This window comes from Schistocerca cancellata, chromosome 4, assembly GCF_023864275.1.
Source record: "Schistocerca cancellata isolate TAMUIC-IGC-003103 chromosome 4, iqSchCanc2.1, whole genome shotgun sequence".
In the NCBI taxonomy this organism is placed as follows: domain Eukaryota; kingdom Metazoa; phylum Arthropoda; class Insecta; order Orthoptera; family Acrididae; genus Schistocerca; species Schistocerca cancellata.
Genome location: NC_064629.1, coordinates 237,240,757 through 237,260,072, shown reverse-complemented (window position 1 = coordinate 237,260,072; position 19,316 = coordinate 237,240,757). Strand labels below are relative to the sequence as shown.

The window sequence follows — 19,316 nt, the reverse complement described above, 5'->3', positions numbered from 1 at the left end:
GAATGTCAGGCTCTTGCCTTTGAAAAGAAAATGACTAATTTCCTTCCCCATCCTTGTAGTATTTGAGCTCTTGATCCATCTTCAATGACTTTGTCATGGATGTAACATTAATTCCTAATGTTCCTTCCTTGTGTGGTTTATTCATAATTCACCTTTAGCTGTGACTGTGCCTAAAGCAATACAGGGAAGCAACAACTCAGTGACTGATTAAATTTTCATTGGTGTCTCAGTACTGATTAGATTCAGTGTGTAAATGGCTAAAGGCCCCTGTAAATGCTCAAATGTTTTTGATAAAATTGCTATTATCGAGCCATGGATTTGCCAAGCAACGCCATACATGTTCAAACAATGTTTGTCAGTTTAACCTCACTTTGAAGTGGACACTATTCGTGTTCGTGTGTAGTTTGAGCATAGTGAGTACAGCCACAAATGCAAACAAGGAAGTCCTGGCATTGACTTTGGCACTATGTTTAAAGAAGAATAAATTAAGTCCAAAGTTATTAAGTCCCTCCTGAAAGAGCAAACTTAGCCATCAAGTTCACTCTTGTCTAGCCATGAATGTGTTAAACAAGCACATACATGTACTAAGAAAAGCTGGACTGTCTTTTGCCACTAGTGGGAATGGCTACAGATGTTGATAGAGCATTTCTAACGTTGCCTCTGCACTGTGTTTAAAGAAGAAGGAAACAAGATGCTGGTCAAGGGAATGGTTTAAAATGAGAAATATGCAACTGGAAACCTGTTAATGGGAATGTTTCAGATAGAACCTGATGATTAAAAAAACTTCCTGCAGATGGACAGTGAAACGTTTAATAACTTGTTCATCATTACTTCAACCTCACATTGAAAAAGAAGACACAAAGTATGCAAAAACTTATTCTCTTCTACTTGGTCATTTAATGACAGGTCATTAAATACCTCAATGTGGGAACATATAGCCCATATCGTCCATGGAAGAACCAGAGAACTTTAATTTCTTTTATTTCATTCCACTCCACTTGTATGTCACTGTATGTGTAAAATATTGATTTTGTTCATAACCTCTTCATGTGTAATATATGGCTAGGAAAGATATGGTACCTCTACTATTTTAATAATTGTCTGTGCCATTTTGTTTTTATACTTGATCGTAGTTTTCATACTATCAGAAACTCACGATAAAATGAGATAAATCATAATAAATCAATTTTTCAGTAAACAAATGTGGTGAAACATCAACACAAACAATGTCTGCCATCTTGTCAAACTTTCTGTCAATCAGAATTTCTCTCAAACACATCAGAAACAATCTATGTTTGACAAACATGTGAAACTGCACCATACCTGGCCAAATATTTGACAAACGTAGTTAAGTTTCACAAAATGTTTGATCGTTTACGGGGGCCTTAACAGACCTCCAGCACTGACATACACAATTCGGCAGTAGCTTGTTACAGAGACTGTTGTGAAGATCAGAGATGTGGTTGAAGAGGCTAGGAGTATGAACTTTGCGAGCAAGATACACAGAAGAGAGTCAAAATCATGTATGGGATATAATGAGGATAGTGTCTGTAGAGCAACATATGTATTCGCTGTATTGAGAGAATAAAAATGTTTGTGTCAGTACTGAATGAACGTAATGGAAGGAATAATGATAGCAACTCATTGTATAGTTAGAGTTGAGTGGCTGACAGGCACAAACGTAAAAACTAAGCTTTTTCGTGATGTCCTTCTTCAGAGCTAACCAGTACAGCACGTGCGCGCATACACACGCATGTACGTGCTCACACACACACACACACACACACACACACACACACACACACACACACACACACACACACCTGTACAACTACATTGTCTCAGTCTTCACCATTGTACCGGCACTACATGCAACATTTGTACGGTGTAGTTTACTGGGACAGTGTAGCCATGGAGTGGTATGTGTGTTTGTATGTATATTTTGTCCTATTTCGCTCTGAAGAAGGACATCGACCTAGAGCATAGTAATGTTTTCAGTCTTGCAGTCTCGTATTTGTGCCTCCGAATGATCAGCATCTCCACTATATGGTCAGTTATTACCTTCACTCGTTCCATTAATTATTTTCCACCCAGGACTTTCTATTATTACATTTACTGTCGTTACTGATACATAAAAAACCTTGGTTATTGTGGTTGAATTGGGAATTAACCTTGCTGCACAATACGAATTAAACTCATGTCCGTAAGGTAAAGATCTCCAAGATGAATAAGAAACATTGTTGTGCTAACATGGTATTGCAACAAGAAACAAACACAAGTTTAAAAGCATTAAATAATTTACAGACAGTTGCCTGAATAAATTCGTTCTCTCTCTCTTGCTTTCTTTCTTTCTCTCACTTAAAGATTAAATGTAATTTAAGCAACTATTACACAAAAATACAAATGCTGTATCAGTTAAAATACCAGCACAGCGTCAGTCATGACAGTCATCTCGTGGTGGTGGTGGTGGTGGTGGTGTGAGAAGCTTGAGATAAGTTACATCTAGCACAGCAAGAAAGCAGATAGGTTTTTGCCAAATACTCTCATTATAAAAATTGTGTTCCAGAATCGGTGGGTTATTACCCGTTCCTGCCTCTCTGAAGAAACTGGAACAATTTGTGGATAGAATGTTGTAAAAATCCCATTGACCAAAATTCAACGTGGACTGATTTCCAGGAAGATAAAAATTATTTTTGGGTGTCATATGTGGCCTTCCAGAATTTAGACAAACTATGGTATTATTTTAACTTCAGACCAACATATGGCCACAGAAGCACTTCAGATGCATACAATGTATATTAATAGCATCCTCTCACATTACATCATGAAAACAAGCTATATGTTTTTTTCCACATGGACTCTAAAGTTCCTCTTACTAGTGCCTTCACAGTGGTACACTAGCGTCTATAGAAGAGTCAGATGCAGTAGTTTCTGTAGAAGAATCACAGTCGATGCACTAACTATTTTTATTGATGTTTTTAATACCTAATCCTCATTGTATGCTGTGCAGGTTGTAAACTTCTGAATTCTGATAGCACCTCCACATGATGTTAGATGCAAAACATGGTAGTCAGATTTCAGTATCGTGCTCCATTTGCTTCATGGTATTTTACATTTCCTTTGTGCCGGAACCTTTGTGTGCATTATTGACTAACAATTGTGGTATCATATTAAATTTATGATGCAGAGACAAATCTCTGTCTGTCTGTCTCTCTCTCTCTCTCTCTCTCTCTCTCTCTCTGTGTGTGTGTGTGTGTGTGTGTGTGTGTGTGTGTGTGTGTGTGAGAGAGAGAGAGAGCGCTAATATTCTCGAGTAATATAGGTTATATACCATCTTTTGTGGCTGTAATAAAAGTACACTCCTGGAAATTGAAATAAGAACACCGTGAATTCATTGTCCCAGGAAGGGGAAACTTTATTGACACATTCCTGGGGTCAGATACATCACATGATCACACTGACAGAACCACAGGCACATAGACACAGGCAACAGAGCATGCACAATGTCGGCACTAGTACAGTGTATATCCACCTTTCGCAGCAATGCAGGCTGCTATTCTCCCATGGAGACGATCGTAGAGATGCTGGATGTAGTCCTTTGGAACGGCTTGCCATGCCATTTCCACCTGGCGCCTCAGTTGCACCAGCGTTCGTGCTGGACGTGCAGACCGCGTGAGACGACGCTTCATCCACTCCCAAACATGCTCAATGGGGGACAGATCCGGAGATCTTGCTGGCCAGGGTAGTTGACTTACATCTTCTAGAGCACGTTGGGTGGCACGGGATACATGCGGACGTGCATTGTCCTGTTGGAACAGCACGTTCCCTTGCCGGTCTAGGAATGGTAGAACGATGGGTTCGATGACGGTTTGGATGTACCGCGCACTATTCAGTGTCCCCTCGACGATCACCAGTGGTGTACGGCCAGTGTAGGAGATCGCTCCCCACACCATGATGCCGGGTGTGGGCCCTGTGTGCCTCGGTCGTATGCAGTCCTGATTGTGGCGCTCACCTGCACGGCGTCAAACACGCATACGACCATCATTGGCACCAAGGCAGAAGCGACTCTCATCGCTGAAGACGACACGTCTCCATTCGTCCCTCCATTCACGCCTGTCGCGACACCACTGGAGGCAGGCTGCACGATGTTGGGGCGTGAGCGGAAGACGGCCTAACGGTGTGCGGGACCGTAGCCCAGCTTCATGGAGACGGTTGCGAATGGTCCTCGCCGATACCTCAGGAGCAACAGTGTCCCTAATTTGCTGGGAAGTGGCGGTGCGGTCCCCTACGGCACTGCGTAGGATCCTACGGTCTTGGCGTGCATCCGTGCGTCGCTGCGGTCCGGCCCCGGGTCGACGGGCACGTGCACCTTCCGCCGACCAGTGGCGACAACATCGATGTACTGTGGAGACCTCACGCCCCACGTGTTGAGCAATTCGGCGGTACGTCCACCCGGCCTCCCGCATGCCCACTATACGCCCTCGCTCAAAGTCCGTCAACTGCACATACGGTTCACGTCGACGCTGTCGCGGCATGCTACCAGTGTTAAAGACTGCGATGGAGCTCCGTATGCCACGGCAAACTGGCTGACACTGACGGCGGCGGTGCACAAATGCTGCGCAGCTAGCGCCATTCGACGGCCAACACCGCGGTTCCTGGTGTGTCCGCTGTGCCGTGCGTGTGATCATTGCTTGTACAGCCCTCTCGCAGTGTCCGGAGCAAGTATGGTGGGTCTGACACACCGGTGTCAATGTGTTCTTTTTTCCATTTCCAGGAGTGTATTATTTAGGCTGCACACATTTTGCTTTATTTTAAAGCACCTTCAGTGGCTTTAAAATAAAGCCAAACACATATATTCTAAGACTTTTATTACAGTTGCAAAAGGTGGTATATAACCTATAACTTGTATAAATGCGGCTGCAGAAGAGAGGCCTAAAAACAAAAAATAACTAATATTATGGATTTCTGTTAAACTTCAGGATAACCTTTCATCAGTTCCACACAATATTAGCATCTGCAACTATTTTATCCATTATTGATATGTTGTGGGGACCACTAATCAAAATAGAAATATTACTATTTCTGTGTCAGTCACAAATTTCCTTATCCACTATAGATTTGGTCTGATACACCACCATGGACAGAAGGAATCTCTTACATAACTATTCTCAGAGGTAAACATTGATGGTCTCTTGTGACAGGTTATGGAGTGATCAGGAGGTTACATTGTGCCTTGTGGGCACAAGAGGTACAGGTTATGTGCTGCATTGTAATGTGAGATGTTGTCTAAGCCTGTCACTGTACATGAATTGATATGATAATAGCTTGTATTTCAGTGGTGTTCAGAAACATAGTGGTGAGCTTGGGTTAGTACCTCCATTACTGTGTTGCTCACAACACACTGAATGTCGCCAAAATCATCCCCTTTCAGGGCACACAGGATGCTTCGTTAAGACCATTTATACAAGTTATAGGCTATATACCACCTTTTGCAACTGTAATAAAAGTCTTAGAATATATGTGTTTGGCTTTATTTCAAAGCCACTGAAGGTGCTTTACAATAAAACAAGTTAAGTAACAGCTTAGAGTGTATTTTTTGGATAAGTAAGAGTTGTTCCTTTTTTTTAAATTGAGTTTCGATATTGTATACTAAATTGTGCTTATTGAACATTTTCTTTTCTTTAAGATACAATTAATAATTTTGTATGTTACTTCTTTTCTTAGGAAACTTTGTTTCTTAGTGCCTTTGTTACAAGGATTTGTGGAGAAGTCTTGCTTGGAAGTAAGATTTATAATTATAATACAGTGCATGTGTGTGTGGGGGGGGGGGGGGGGTACGCACGTGCGCACACGTTTGTGAGTGTGGTGCTTTTCTGTCTTTCCAGTGCTGTTGTGCATGCTGTTACAAGACTGAGTTACTATAGAAATGAAAAAAAATACAGATTCCCTGTAAGCTTTGTTGTCAAAATATCTTTGACTGTTGTAGCGTGGTCTAAAAAAGAATGTTACATTGCAAACTGTTTCATGGTCTGTGTTGGCATGTGTTAGGTATACATGCTTAAGCATGAATTTTTGAGTACTTAGAAGTCCACGTTTGTTTGATGATTAATAGCATGTGTGTAAGATATGTGTTGTTTGGTTTGTCGTGTTTCGTACAGTTGACACGGTGTAGTACGGGCTGTGAGATGTGTGTCCAGTGAGAAAACTGGACACTAATTGGAGTGAGAGCACACAGCTCTGCTACTACCCACCTTAAAAATATTCGACAATTGAATGACACATACCTGTTATCTTCCTTTTCTGTAATTAGAGACTATAACAACTGGATTCCTATTGTGTCAGTGATACTGCTGGCAGGTGACCATGTCATTTCTTTCACTGGCACTTCTAGCACATTTGCTGCCACTGTTATTACTATCACTGCCATCACTTTAATAAGTCGATTGAGATAAGCGTCCGCATTGGTCAACTTCTATACTTTGTTCATGTGACTCTTGACTTAGAATTTATGGGGTTTGTCCAGAAACATCAGGACTGTATGGCGGCTGTGCACCTTCGTCACACCAATCTGGGTCAGGTAGGCAGTGACAACAAAGGCAGTGTAAGCTGGAACATTGTCATGGAGCAGTCTGCACAAAGTAGAGAACTCCTTTCAGATGCAGGCTGCCCTGCAATTCAGTCTCTGAAGCACTTATTTGTTAAATTGAGCATTGACAGTCTGACCAGGGGGTCAGGTGAACTCTCCCCATTACATCAGCAAAAACAATGAGCATGGACTTCACATGAGACTTGCTGGTGTGAACTTTCTTTTGGTGCAACGAGAACATCATTGCCATTCCGTACTCTGCCTCTTTGACTCCAGATTGTAGTGAAAACCCCATGACTCATCCCCAGTAATCATGTTGTCCAGGAAATTAGGGTCATCTTCAAAGAATTGCTTGAATGCTTCACACACTTCCACTCATTGTTGCTTTTGCACATTGGTCAAAACTGTGGGCACAAGTTTTGCACATATCTTCTGATACAATTTCCTGGACAACCATTTTTGGCATGTTCAATGATGCCAACATCAAGTGAACACTCTTTCAGTGGTCTGAATTCAGTAACTGGTGCATATGAGACTCATGGTCACACATTCATGACCCCCCAGGGGGCTTGCCGCTATACGGCAGGTTCGTGCTTGGCTACCAAGGGGCCCCAGCCTTTGCAGCATCTTTTTCCTTCTGTGCTGCATGTCTATCCTCTTGCTGTTCCTTTTCCTCTCCCTTGGGGAACATGCCTGGCATGTTTTTGGGAGTGTGTTCTGCATTTGCAGTAGCTGACATCAGAACAGTCTCTCCACTGTTTTCATTCCTTTTTTTCTTTCTTCATTCACCTTCTCCTACTATTCCTCCACTTCTGCGTTTCAGGTTCCTCTTTTCCTTCTTCCTCCCTTTGCACTCCTGAAGGCTGGCCCACGCGTCTTATGCGTAACAGATGACTGGGTAACATGTAGTTCCCAGCCCCGTGTTGACAGGTAGGGTTCGCATGTACCACCTGGTACAGGCCAGGCCCAGGGAGGGGCGCTTGCCTAGCTTGCTACCTTCCCTAATTGCTGATTGGTCCCTCTGTCAGGTGTTTGGTAGGTGTGATCTGAGGTACGAACAATCACTTAAGGCGGGTGTCCTCCCCTCTGAGGGGGGCCCCCAGTTGGAAGGAGCACACCACGGAGACACTGGCAATCGTGGAGGATTTTCTCGCAATGTGGCAATCATCATCTTCACAGTCAACGTCTACCAAACGAAAACGGAATGAAGCTCACGATTCAAAGACCCTCCCAGCTGCACGACAGTACATTGTGGTTTCACGTACTGAAGATGGTCAGTCTTTTGAAACAGTAAATCCCTTTGTTATTCAGAGAGGTGTTGATGCACTTGCCAGCCCTATGAAATCCTGCTCTCGTTTACACAATGGCACTTTGCTTTTGGAGACTACTTCTGATTTTCAAGCACAACAATTGCTTGTCGCTTCACTCTTCTATGGCTATCCTGTTCGCGTCGAGGCCCATCGAATGCTAAGTTCTTCCCGTGGTGTTCTTTACACTAGGTTGCTCGACAGTCTGACCGAGGCAGAAATCCATATGTACCTCTCTGATTAGGGTGTCATTGCAGCCCATTGAGAGATGAAAAAGGTAGATGCATCCTTAATGCCCACATGCTCTCCTTTTCTCACTTTTGATAGTGTGGTGCTTCCGCCAAAGATCAAAGCAGGTTATGAAGTTATCACAGTCTGACCGTACATTCTCAACTCGATGTGCTGCTACCAGTGTCATCATTCCAACCACATTCGAATGTCCTGTCGATTCAGGGCCAAATGTGTAACCTATGGTGGGGAAGCTCAGGGGCGATAGTCCGCCTCTTTCTCCCTGCTGTATCAACTGAAATGGCGACCGTGCTGCCTCCTCTCGAGACTGTCCCGTGTATCTTGATGAGCGGGCTATCCAGGAGAAAAGTGCCTTACCTGGTCACTTGCAAATTGTTGACTAGTTGCAAACACTGCATTTTACTATCTGGCACTTAACAGTACTGTTGTTGCTACATCTCGCTCCACGAAGAACATAGCCACACAAACATACGACCTCAAATTCAGCACAGCGGTTGTAAAATCACCCAGTGTCATGGTAGTGTCCTCCTTTCCTCCTCCAGCTGTGCAACAAGCCACCAAACGTTCACCTCATGTGGCGGAGTCACCTGCTACACAACTGGCAGGGCAGAAAGGACAGGAGGAATACTACCGTGAAGAGTTCCTACATCGTTCCAGCCAACAAACTTCTGAGGCTTCCTTTGCCAACCGGAAAGGCTCCAAGAAGTCAAACGGTCTTCTGCTTCGCCATCTAGGCGGTCTTCTTCAACGGTGTCACTATGTGATATCCTCACCCGGCTGACTTCCGTGCCACCGGTGCATACAGCTGACCTCCGTGTCACCGGTGCACACCACCAACTGTTTTTCTGCCCTGGCCCCGCAGGCCGAAAGATGGAGACTGCCAACATCTCTGTAGATCTCGTGGAGCAAGATCCTCCAGCCTCTGCGCCCAGTAGCAGTGAGTCTTCGAAGGGTGGCACTTCATTTTTTTCCTTCCTCCCCTTTCCTTGTCGTGACTCTCCTCCGATGGAATGTTCGTGGCCTTTGATCCGACAAAGAGGACTTAGGACTGCTCTTAGAATCGCAGTGTCTGATTGTTCTCTGCGTCCAGGAAACAAAATTGCATCCTCACGACCACTTTGAGTTCTCGAATCTCTTCCCAGTCTGCTTTGACCTTCCCCCCGAGGAGAGCGTACCGTCTCGTGAGGGAATCGTGCTGCTCATCCGGAATGACATTCATCTCCTCACTACCCATCTTCAAGCTGTTGCAGTCCTCATTTCCCTTCCTCACCTGACCTTTTCCCTTTGTGATGTTTAATCCCTCCATCATTCGGTGTCATCGGGGCACATTTCCTCCAGGTCATTGGGCATCTCCCTCACCCCTTTCTGCTGCTCGGTGACTTTAATGCGTGGGCTGAGGTGTGCAGTGGCGCAATTCACGTGCGGAGACATCCTCTCTGCTGATCCTATGGTGGCAAACTGTTTTCGTTATAAACAGTTGCGTGCACAGTGTCATCACGTTCTTCAGGATAGCAAGAAGCTAGCAGGATTTCATTTACTGGTTCTTGTAACAGTTCCATTCCATTTTCTGTCATGTGGGCCAATCTCTCATGGCTCTTTGGGACCAAGGTCCATTCCCCAGTTTCTGGCCTGACAGTAGCAGACGATGTCGTAATGGACCCTGTTGCTATCTCCCAACACCTGGGGCCACCATTTTGTGGAGATTTTGAGCTCCTCCCACTGTCACCCTGCCTTCCTCCAACAGAAACGAGTGGAGGAGGCTTGGGAGATACCCTTCTCGTCTCACAATAGTGAGTGCCACAATGCCGCCTTTACTATGAGGGAGCTAGAGCGTGCTCTCACTTCATCCCAATCCTCGACCCTATGGCCAGATGATGTTCACATTCAGGTGTTACAGCACCTTTCTCTTGTGGGCAAGCACTTTCTCCTTCATATGTACAATCACATCTGGGCAGAGGGCACATTTCCCAGTCGCTGGCATGAAGACACTGTCATAGCCATACCTAAGCCTGGTAAAGAAAAACGCCTTCCTTCTAGTTACCGCCCCATTTCTCTCACCAGCTGTGTTTGCAAGGTTATAGAACATATGATTCATGCCACGCTGGTATGGTGGGTCGAGTCTTGCAATTTACTAACCACTGAACGGTGTGGATTTCGAGCGCGCCATTCTGCGGTTGACCATCTCGTCACTTTTTCCACTCACGTCATGAATGGTTTTCTGTGGATATACCAGACTGTGGCCATGTTTTTCGATTTGGAGAAAGGCTACGACACCTGTTCTTGGATTAGTATCCTCCATACTCTCTACATGTGAAGCTTCCGAGGCTACATGCCCTGTTTCCTTCAGGAATTTTTAAAAGAATGTGGGATCTACCTTGTTGGACACCTTTATCCAGGAAAACGGTGTGCCTCAGGGTTCCGTCCAGAGTGTCATCCATTAACCTTATAATGGCCTGTCTCGCACCGGGCATTTCCGGCTCCCTTTTCGTTGACAATTCTGCAATCTATCGCTGTTCTCCATGGACTTGAGTCCTTAAGCGGCATCTTCACTGATATCTCAGTCGGTGAATTTCTGGCAGCGCCATTGGTTTCTTCTAGTGTCTTTACATCTTGGGCCTGTTTTCTTCCATTCAATGAAACTACGAAATTTCCGGGGCTCATGCTCGATAGGAAACTTTCTTCATCCTCCCACGTGTGCTACCTGGCAGCCCTCAGTGTCCTATGTATCCTCAGTGGTACTTCCTGGGGAGCAGATAGAACCACCTTCCTCCGTTTATACTGGTCTCTTGTCCGTTCGAAACTAGAAAATGGGTGTTTCATTTGTGACACCGTCTCAAAACTGTCCACCACCATGGTGGCATCCATTTGGCAGTTGGCGCCTTTTACTCTAGCCCAGTTGAGAAAAGCTGCCAAACTACCACTGTCATACCGGCGTGAATTTCTCCTCAGCAGATATGCATGCCATTCATCTGCCATGCCTGGTAACCCATCTTATGCCTCCTTCTTCGATGACTCCTTTGATCGCCAGTATGGGGTGCGTCCCTCTTCTCTGTTACCTCGTAGAGTTCACTTTCGGCTCTTGCTCTGGCAGCTTAACTTCACGCTACCTGCCACTATCCAGATGAGTGTGAACCCTTCACCACCTCGGCTTCATGCAGCGGCCCGTGTTCATCTTGGCCTTCATTTGCTTCCTAGGGACACTACTCCAGCCTCGCTCTATTGCCATAAGTTTCACAACCTTCGCACAGAACTTTGTGATAGTACCTTTGTGTACACTGATGGCTCTCGAACTGACTGTGGTGTTGGGTGTGCTTTCGTCATTGGCACCGATTATTTTCGGTATCGACTTCCGGAACACTGCTCAGTATTTACAGCAGAGCTTTTCACCCTGTATCAGGCCACGCAGTGCATCCAGCGACACAGGCTTTTCAATTGCGTCATCTGCTCCAACTCTCTGTGCCCTTCAGAGCCTTAGTGTGCTGTACACCGTCCATCCCTTAGTGCAATGGGTCCAGGAAAGTGGTCACTTGCTCACTCTCGATGGATCCACTATGATTATGTGGATTCATGGTCGCTTCGGTCTGTCGGGAGACGAGGCCGTTGACACTGCTAGTTCTTCCATTCCCTCCGATGGTCTGTGTGTTACCATCTGCCAGCAGGTGGTGTCACTTTGGCACCACCACTGGCCCTTCCTTCACAGGAACAAGCTCCGGGGAATTAAGCCTCTCCCATCGGCTTGGACAACCTCGTCTTGGCCCTCTTCCTGCGAGGAGATCGTTTTAGCTAGGCTGCATATTGGGCACTGTCATTTTTAGCCATCGCCATTTGTTAAGTGGTGCTCCCCCACCATTATGTGCTCATTGACCTCGACTTCTGAACAGTTCACTATTTCCTGATGGAATGCCTTTTTTTTTAATGACTTACGTTCTCGTTTATGTTTGCTGCTTGAGTTATTGGCCATTTTGGGGAGTGACGCGCTGGCTGTCGACTTTTTTTTGCTTTTTATCCGTCGTAGCAGTTGGCGAAGGACATTTAATCTTTAGTTCAGGACCTCCGTTTCTCTGTGGCGTATTTTATGGACCTTTCTCCAAGTCCCTGTTTTAGCTGTCTTTCCTTCCATCGATTGGGCTTAACGTGTAGTCATTTTTTTCTTCTTAATGTTCTTTGGTTCTGATATGGGCTCTTATGACCTTAGTTGTTTTTGCACCCTAAAACAAAACAATATAACCTGTTCACGATGTTGACAGGCATCCTGCACTGGCTTCGTCACCGACCTCCTCCTGATCTTTTCTAAGTATCTTGTGCCACCTTTTCGACTGTGATATGGGAAGGCAATCATCCCCAAAGGCTTCCTCGAGCATTCCAAAAGTTTCCAGCAGCCTCTTGTGTAGCTTCACATAAATCTTAAACCGTATAATTTTGCTCAACATGACCACTACATAGAGGTTTACAGAAGAAGCCATCCTAACTCTCCAAGAGCACAGAGGTAATTGAAATACCTGCTGCTGGAAAGCTAAGGGTCCCTTCCCAACTGGTGCAACTGCTCTGCAACACAGTCGCGTCACAAACAAGAATGTGACGCATTACTTTCTGGACACACTCTGTACTTGCTACATACTTTCTTTGCAACAGAAAAAAAAGCATTCACAATTCAGTAAATGTTGTCTTGGGAGAATCAAACAAGCTGTGTCAGTGCAGAGACTGCCACTGAATTTCTGATATAGCTCCTTCTCTCACAGTACAAAGCCAGTGTGTAATTGGTGTTGGTATTGACATCATAGCCCGTGCTACATAACCTGAATTACTATTAAGCATTTAACTACTAAAAGTTATTAAGATTGTGGAGAATATAACTATTTGCAGCTTGCATGTTTGTAACAGTGTTTATCATAATACTGGAAAGACCTGATTCATATACCATTGGCACATCTGTTTAGTCTGTTAAGCAACTGCTGCAAGTTGATGGCTACAGCTGTTGGGGCAGTGAGGGATGAGGTCTGTACCAGATTCTTCATTCTGAGACAGTCATTTAATTGATTGCTAATGGTGTTCAGATTATGGGCAGGAAGGAGAGGAGGTGGTTAAAAATTGTCCATATGTGCCAAATTATGCTCAAACAAGGCTAGTATTTGATCATACAGTGCAGGCTTTCACAGCCATTGTGTACATCCCTGGTAACTTTTGTTTTACGGGCACTAGGCCATGGTTCAAGGTATATTTGTATTTCAGTGAACTGTTAATATAGCTGTGTAAATTTGACAGATAGTGTTTTTTTAAGTAGAATTTTATGTTAAATGGTAATTATAATAGAAAGACTGATTATTTAATAAAACAAGCGGGTGTTCCTTCTAAACGAGGGGTGTCCAGCCAAGTATAGCAAGAGCGGCAATGTTAAAAATAAGAAGAGGATACACCAATGAGAGAATAGCATCTGTGGCGGGAGTTTCAAATGGAAAATATCAAATTTATCATCACTTTTCATAAATGAAATTTTATGGAATTTTTTGATAGACACTCACTTCTTGGGCCACATTGATACTTGCTTTGGGTCGCATGAGGGACATGGTTTGGGCATCCATATTCTAAACTAAATGAGTAATACTCACTATTTAGACTTTTCGATTAGAATCTGGTGATTCTTACCATTCATTGGCAAGGATGTCCAAAATTACATTTTGGCTGTCTTTTAGCAAGTAACATTGTTAATTATGTGTAATAGATTCCCTTATGGTTTTTGAGACTGACACAGAATAACATTGCCCAATCAAATGAGATGAATGCTGGGGACCACAGTGGCGCATTTTTTACCAAAATATTGTCACAAGGCCATTACTCAACATCTCATGTATGCAACAAAACACAAATGAAAGTTTGCTTTTGTGTGTGTGTGTGTGTGTGTGTGTGTGTGTGTGTGTGTGTGATTGTGTGATTGTGTGTTGTGACGTTTTATACGTACATGGTCTCGTGACATTCCTTCTGAAGTTATTACCATGTGATTTAGTCTCCAGCTTTAAATTCCTTTACAAAAATGTTGTGTAATCCATGTTTCCTGAGAAAATATTGCCTAGAAAATGTGATGTGGCAACATTCAATGTTGAGGATCCACAGGCTTCAAAGATATTATATTGAAAACCTGTTGGTAGCACAACAAAACCCTTTTTGTAAAGGAGTATATCCAGGTCTAACTTCAACAGTGCTGGAGGCTAAAAGATTGGTGCATCAGCTTGTCACAGACCTGCTGTGAAACATTACTTAAAGTACGAGTGGCGAGATTGGTAATCTTGCACAGTGGTTCCATTTGGTTGCAGACATGGCCTCCTTATTTGAATCTTGTGGATTTCTTTCTGGCTGGCCATCTGGTGTTTGTGTGTGACAGCAACCAACAAAACAGGAATTGACAGCAGTCCTCTGTGCAGCAATGACTACCAATTGTGCTCGCACATTGCAGAGTGCTCTCTCTTATATGTTTTTACTTTCAGAAGTTAGTATTGTCCCCAGTGATAACCATCCAGAAGAAGGCTTGTAAATATTTTCAGTGGTTTTCATTGTAGTGTGCTACAATATATCTCTGGTTGTGGTTGTAGCTGCATCAGATTCTGCTTAGCACTGTATCTCTGTATATAAAAAAAAATACCCCAATGGTTAATAAGATGAGTTCAATGCCAAAATGTGTTTGTATGTAGTATTAAGTAAAATTACACTGAAACCAGTAAATTATACACCTATCGAAACTGGCTGGGTTCAAGCTAAAGATCTTTGGTATGAGGAATGACGACTTTACCACTCAATTATTGAAGACCCTAGAGTTTTGAAATAAGACTCAACCACATTGTCCATATTGCAGTGTTGTCACATCACACACTTTATCTTATTTTGATGCAAAAGATGGATCCCACATGGTGAAGAGTTTGTGGTGCCAACTTTCAAACATCCAGGGTGAAAAAAAAAAAAATCTCTATAATATGTTTATATACAATCTCAATGAAGGACAGACGAACGGGGACACACACTGCAACACAAGAATATTCAGACAATCTCATAAGCAGATATATATTTCATTTAGCTGACTTTTTTTTTTTTAATGCTGTCTTGTCTGTGATGATGTACAAACCAACTTTCTAATCTGTTTATGCAGAGTCAGAAGATTGTTACCATTTTGTAGCACTTGTCTCTAAAAGGTGAATGAATGTTATTAATCACACTAAATTATTGTTGTAAGAGTTATTGCATGACATTCACTTTCTGATTATTTCAATTTATAGGACATAAACCTAAATCGAAAAGTGAGGTGTACAGAGCCTGTGTTGTTATACTAAATTATCTGTTTTGTTACCACAGTGTCGAACGGGACTTGTCTTGTTCACTAATATTTGAAAAAATTAACTGGTGCAGTTATTATTTCACAATTTGAGACAATTAGACCATCTTTCTTTGTGTGTGCTTTTTATACTGATCCACAGTTGTTCTATTTAGATAAAGGTACTCTTTGGAAATATATATCAATTATTGAGTAAGCTTGTCCTCTGATATAATTTTTGTTACTTTTAACATACCTTAATTAGAGTTTTTTTCCTCTTATAGGTGATGAGTCTCTGCTGAATGGAAGCAATGTAGTTGCTGTCAAGTCATCAGTGCTTGTGATAGTATTTGGTTTCCTTTTGCTTCTGAAGCCTTTGGAAATTGTGTAACTAAGCACAAGTTTCTACACCGTAAGTGCCCTTATAGTCATACAAATTAAGGCTCAGATGTGGAATCTCATTAGTGGTTACACTTCCCTTCGAGAACAGTGGTTGAATTGTTAGAAGGTATTCATGCTGATATCAGTTGCTGATTTGGTATCTCTGCTGGAATCAGCATAAACAGTTTCACAGAATGCCAGTGCCTGTTTGTTACATCTGGTAATCTATTGCCTTTGTTTGGGTTGTATTTAAATATTGGAAAAGATTAGATCCACTTTACTGATCAATTATACGCATTTGTTACTCTCATGTCGGTATCCTTAGACTGTTTCTGTAATGTATTTAGCTAACAATTGTTAGCCCAAATGTTAGTAATTCTTTATCAATTACTGAATCAAGACTGTAATATATTCAAAATATTTTATGCTTAAAGTGAAATATTTTTGCTTAATTTTTAATGAATACCACATTTCATATAAAAAGCCTTTTTCCGTCCACATCTGTGATTATGTTTCCGTAACTAAAGTATTCTCTCTTCTTGAGTTGCAATTTTTGTTATACCAGAAATTGGGTTGCAAAACTTGTTTCTAAGCAACGATTCATTTCTCTGTTTCATTGTACGTTGTATCCTCTTGCCCTCTGCCAACCCCACACCCCACACTCTTAACTCTGGGGAACAGCATATTATTTCAGTGCAGAGACTCTATTAGACAAGTAGTTGTGCCCAGTTATCTATCTCTAGTATAACAAAAATTAATACTTAAGGCGAGATATTTGTATTTTATTGTACATATCTTGGTGTGTTAAATGTTAAGGGAAGCATTATAAATGTCTGAAAAGGATGTAAAAAGATGTGTGCCTTAGTTAAATTTGTGTGATTGTCTCAAACAGATACTAGGGTTATTTCTCATGTGTCACAAAAGTGTGTGAGAGAACTTTGAAATATTTTCAATCCTCCAGTTGTAGTTAGCTACATAAATTCCTTAAAATTGTACTCAAGTATGTTAAAGCTAGTGTATCGTTTTGCATGGTACCTAACACAAATGCATCGCATGAAAGTAGGGAGTATTATTGTATCATAAATTATGACAGAATATGTACCACAAATGATGTAAGTAAGTCTGAAATTTCAAGATAATAATTATCTATACATATGATCAAAATAAGTTTGATTGTTAGTATCACAGTATGTATTTTTAATGAATTTGACATCCCCTTGGAATGTACTACCAGCAAGAAAAAGTAGTGATGACAATTAAAATTCTCTCTCTCTCTCTCTCTGTGTGTGTGTGTGTGTGTGTGTGTGTGTGTGCGTGCGTGCGTGCGTGCGTGCGTGCGCGTGGAGAGGGGGAGCCCCTACATATCTGCTTTAATGGAGGAGATATTCTCATTAGTGTACATGCTGTGTATCATTTGTTATGCCTAAGAATATGTACATAAAATGAAGGTAATCTGTTAATTCTGTTATCACTTTACTATCATCACACTTTTCTTTATATCCCCACTGGCTTCATGGTTTATTGTCACCAAAGCTCTCATGACTTCATTTACCAAGGTTTATAGACGTGCTAGTTGAGCAGTTTTTGCTGTAGCGGAGTAACTATTGCAGCATTAGCAAGTTTAGTTGCCATTTTCCACATCAAGTATATAAATATTTCTTTTATAGCTTCAAAATACTTTTTTCTTTCTGCAGTATATTCATTGACGTCCTAGACAGGTATCGCCTTTCATTTCAAAGACAACGTCAGAATAAGCTACGAACTTTGTTGACTTTTAGCAGGAACCTCTAAATTCAGTTTCTCTTGTCATTAACATATGACAAAGAATGGAGACACACTTTCTTTATCTGCTATGCCAGTTGGGAAACAGTAAAGAAAAGTATTTTGATAACACAAGTGTCTACTGTAGACAGGAATAAGAACAATGAAATTTTATTTTTCTTCTACAGAGAGTATTTTATGCACCAGTATTGGTCTTATCGGTATCCGTCCAAACCCGTATCAGTTACGGGTAATGGTGATGGTATTTTATAGGATATAGTTAATAGATAATGATGTTTAATTATTGTTTATATTTGCTGTGCAATCAGATGTGTGAAGTGAGGCAGCTCAAACAATTGTCATTTTTAAATTTTTCACGGGAAATTAATGTTTGTGCACAGGACAACAGCTTTAACATTAGACAGTGATGTCATTAACTAACATAAACAAGTGTTTTGTTTATATGACAAAATAGTTTTATGCAAGCTGTATATAGAAGTGTTGGAAACGTATTACACAAATGTGTCAGTATTTTATTGGACTGTTCAGTAAATTTTATATTCTAAACCAGTAAAACATCGTTAACTGTCTGTGGTCGGAATTATTTTACTGATATTCCCTAAAATGGGAAGGTTTATTGATGATAAAGTATTTTCATTTGTTAGAGATAACTTACTTCCTTAGATACTCAAATGTTTGCAACAGTTCGTGTACAGTATTATATGTAATCATTTTAAATTCAATACAACAATTTTGTATACAACCAAGCTTTATTAAACATATTTTATATAATAATGAAAGATCTGGATATTATTTTACCATGTATGTTCCATTTTTTATCAATAAACTCTTTTTATAGTCTCAAATATTTTATTCATCCAGGAACTGCAGAATATTGCAGTTTTGTGCAGCTGAAGTATTTAAATCATGCAGAGTGCAGTGTAATGTCATATGAGAGTCATCAGTATTTATTTGAAAGAAAAAGACCGTTTGATGATTAGCACCTAATGGCATGTTAACTATTCGTGTGCAATCAACAGACCTATTTTATAAACAGACATCACAAAATTAGAGCTACAGACCTAAATGGAGGTTACCAAGGAATAACACATAACCTAATTGCTACTGTAGCATTCCTTGATCCTTAAGTATCTGATGAAAATAAATTAATAAAATGCAGATTTTCAATTTATTGGTTGTGTGTGCTTCGGGCTGTGAATGAACTGTATTTCCAGTTGTATCGCTAATTATTTGAACAGGTAATCTGCAAGAATTATTGATGTTTCTATATGATTGCTGCAGCATTATTGAGTTCTTGCTATTGGAATATACTGGCATCTAATCTGCATTTCTGTTAAGGTAAGTTTTGAAATGAGAACTCGAATTTCATTTAATGAATAACTTTCCAACTTTATTCTGATCGGCTTCTGAACTACACTTTAACAAAACTTCAACTCAGTTTTGTGACCCAAAAAACCACATACTTGCTACCAAAAATTCAGTACAACAGCTACTGTCCATAACTAAAATACAGTTTCTACTGCCATAATACACTTGCCAGTCACATTAATGTGACCACATTTTGCAGCATGGACTGCTGCAAGCCATGCAGGAAGTGTGTCAATGAGGTTCTGAAAGGTACTGACAAGGATGTGGAGCCATGCCGTGGCCAATTGCGCTAGGGTTCTCGATAGAGGGTCCATGGTGTGAATAGCATGATCGGAGTAGCCCTACA

The 19,316-nt window shown here is 41.7% G+C and overlaps 1 protein-coding gene across 1 annotated transcript in view; it reads left to right on the top strand.

Annotated features, from left to right (window-relative positions):
- Positions 1-18,381, top strand: part of LOC126183326 (contactin) — a 160,377-nt gene extending 141,996 nt beyond the window's left edge. The window contains exon 22 of the mRNA XM_049925188.1: positions 15,724-18,381. Within this exon, the coding sequence (XP_049781145.1) occupies positions 15,724-15,830 (107 nt within the window). The 3' untranslated portion in view covers positions 15,831-18,381. The remainder of the gene's footprint in view (positions 1-15,723) is intronic.
- Positions 18,382-19,316: the final 935 nt, after the last annotated feature.